This window comes from Glycine soja, chromosome 8 (assembly GCF_004193775.1).
Source record: "Glycine soja cultivar W05 chromosome 8, ASM419377v2, whole genome shotgun sequence".
In the NCBI taxonomy this organism is placed as follows: Eukaryota; Viridiplantae; Streptophyta; class Magnoliopsida; order Fabales; family Fabaceae; genus Glycine; species Glycine soja.
This window is the reverse complement of record NC_041009.1, coordinates 38,592,891-38,595,684: the sequence shown is the minus strand read 5'-3', so window position 1 is coordinate 38,595,684 and position 2,794 is coordinate 38,592,891. Positions and strand designations below refer to the sequence as shown.

The 2,794-nt window shown below is 40.8% G+C and overlaps 1 protein-coding gene across 1 annotated transcript; it reads left to right on the top strand.

The window, feature by feature from the left end:
* Positions 1-309: 309 nt before the first annotated feature.
* LOC114424157 (zinc-finger homeodomain protein 2-like) lies at positions 310-1,136 on the top strand. Its single transcript, XM_028391011.1, has 2 exons — positions 310-441; positions 486-1,136. The coding sequence occupies exons 1-2, from the start codon at positions 310-312 to the stop codon at positions 1,083-1,085; spliced, it is 732 nt and encodes a 243-aa protein (XP_028246812.1). The 3' UTR covers positions 1,086-1,136.
* Positions 1,137-2,794: the final 1,658 nt, after the last annotated feature.

Here is a 2,794-nt window from a genome sequence, read left to right as displayed (position 1 = left end):
CTCAAACATACATTAATGCTTTTGTAAGAGAGAGAGAGAGAGAGAGAGAGAGAAATTACCAAGGTAATTGGATTTACCCGGTGGAAGGCAAGGATGAAGAATTAAGAGTTGCAGAAGAGGGGATATCGGGGATAAAACAGAGAAGCGGAAAAAGTGTATGAAATTGAAACTGCTATATGAGAGAGAGAAATTAAAAGAGTTCATTCAATACTTCTTGTTTGTTTCCTCTTCAGCACTTGTTTATATGTTCAATCACCCACCACCCTCAATGATCACACCTTTCAAGCAAGAAATTCTCATATTTCCAAAATGGAACTTCAGGAGAATCATGAGGAAGCTGAGCTTGGGCTGCCCACAGCAGTAGCAGCAACGAGCTATGAAGAGTTTGGAATGCCACCGAATCATGACGAACAAGAGCCAGTGGTGGAAGTGGTGCCAATGGTGGTTCCAATGGCACCACCCACCAACATTATGGCCCAAAATAGTGGCAAGTGAAAGTACCAAGATGCCTCAAGAACCACGCTGTCTCAATCGTTGGGCACGCTATCGACGGCTGCATTGAGTTCCTACCGGGGGGTGAGGAGGGCACCCTGGACGCGCTAAAATGTGCTGCGTGCAACTGCCATCGAAACCTCCACCGTAAGGAGACCCACGACACCTACTCAGTGCCCTTCCACCACCACCACCACCCACTGCTGCCACCCCCAGTGCCATTAGCAGCTTACTATCGTGCCCTGCCGGGGTACCTACACATGACGGGGCACCAATGTGCCATGCTAGCACACCCGTCCTTGTCGGGAAGAGGTGGGCCCCAGCCCCCCTGGGAAGACCTGGAGGACTCAGACCCTACGAGTGGTGCCACCACTCATGATGGGTCTGGGTCGAGCAGCAAAAAGCGCTTCAGGACCAAATTTACCCAGCATCAGAAAGACAAGATGTTGGTCTTCGCTGAGAAACTCGGGTGGAGGATGCAAAAGAACGATGAGAGCATCGTGCAAGAGTTTTGCTCCGAAATCGGTGTTCAACGTCATTTGCTAAAGGTGTGGATGCATAATAACAAGCACATCTTAGGTAAGAAGCCCTAGAGGCTAGAAGGAAAAAATAAATCCACCCCCTTTCCCTCTTTCTATTTCTCTCTCTTGCTATATGTATGTGTGTGTGTGTGTGTGTGTGTGTGTGTGTGTGTGTGTGTGTGTGTGTGTGTGTGTGTGTGTGTGTGTGTGTGTGTGTGTGTATATATGCTTCTATGTTTTTAGTTAGCATAACAATAATAACAGCCATCATTCCAAGCTGGAAGCTCAACGTTGAAGCGTGGGAGATTGCGTTGTTGAATGTCTAATAAGTCTGGTCATGCCAGCTGATCAAGACATTAGTTCTTATGGTTTTTTTCTCTTTATGCTCACCTTGTTTAATTTTAATTTCTTAGGACATGGGAGAAGGGTGGGGGTATTTTCGATAATCCATTTGGTTATGTTGGTTAGTATAATGTTTGAGGATCCATGATTCTAATTCCAACAACATTGTTGTTGGTGGACTGGTTTACTTGGTTCTGAATATCAATCGACGGTGTTTGTTTTTCTCAGTGCATGTTTTGTTACTTAAAAAAAAGAATGTTGATGTGATCCTGACTAGCCTTTAGCCTGTATTTGGCCAGTTTCAGGATTCTCATCAAATGTGCATCAAAGATTAATTCAATTGTCGACACAAAAGACCAAATTTACGGGGATAATGGGGTTTCACTGGTGACCCAAAAATTCTAATTATGGTTATTACAAAAAAAAAAGTGTGTGATGGTCGATGAAACCCGTTTTTGGAACATTATTGCATTAACGAAGGAATAGGGATTAGTTTTATTCTAATTTGAGCACGTGAATAGTGACGATGACAAAGGTAATTGAATTATTTTTGTTTTTGTTTGTTGATTCTGAAACTTTCATATGGTCCATATCCTAATATCACATGAGAGCCAACAACTCTAATTACGATCATTATAATAAAAAAAATGTGTTATGGTTGGTGGAACCATTTTTGGAACATTGTTGCGTTGATGAGGGAATAGGTATCAGTTTCATTTTAGTTTGCGTGCATGAATGACAGTGGTGACGAAAGCTAATTGGATCATTTTTATTTTTGTTTATTGATTCTGAAACTCTCATATGGTCTCTTATATCCTAAGATAGTTGTTGGGAGGAGAAACTTTCTCGATACCATCAATCTCTTCCCACTTGCATTTTTTAGGCGAAAAGATATAAAAGGGGTAATTTGTTTCTAAATTACCAAATGGGGTAAATTTTAAATAAAATTATTTATGATTTTAAAGTTGCAAATCTACTTTTATTGTAAGCAAACATTAGGATGTTCATTTTACAAAGTTGAACAATCTAAAAAATTGACACTTGTCCAATTGGAGGCTATTTTTGTCAATCCACTCATTTTTTCTTTTTGTTTCAAAATCCTCTCCCCCATGCACCATCTAGGTATTGTTGAATAGATATGCACAATTTTGCCCTCATTTTGAATTTTAAAAATATTCTCCACTCATCTCACACAAACAGCACTACCACACCAGCATCACTGCGCCGCATCATCTCCGACCAGAACCATCTTCTCCATCCTTCATCTGCCATGACCAAAATTCGACCACCACCAAACAACATTGTTGCTCCATCGTTGTCGCACCTCACTAACAGGTATTTCAATGTGATAGATCAAGTTTGAAATATTTTTCTTTTTTCGCTTCTTTCTTCTCATTACATATGGACTTTTTATTTGATATAAGTTCCAATTTTTAGCT

Coding starts and splice junctions, on each gene's coding strand:
- LOC114424157 (XM_028391011.1), top strand. CDS start 310: ATGGAACTTCAGGAGAATCATGAGGAAGCTGAGCTTGGGCTGCCCACA. Junction 442..485: donor TGGTGGAAGTGGTGCCAATG/GTGGTTCCAATG, acceptor GGCCCAAAATAG/TGGCAAGTGAAAGTACCAAG.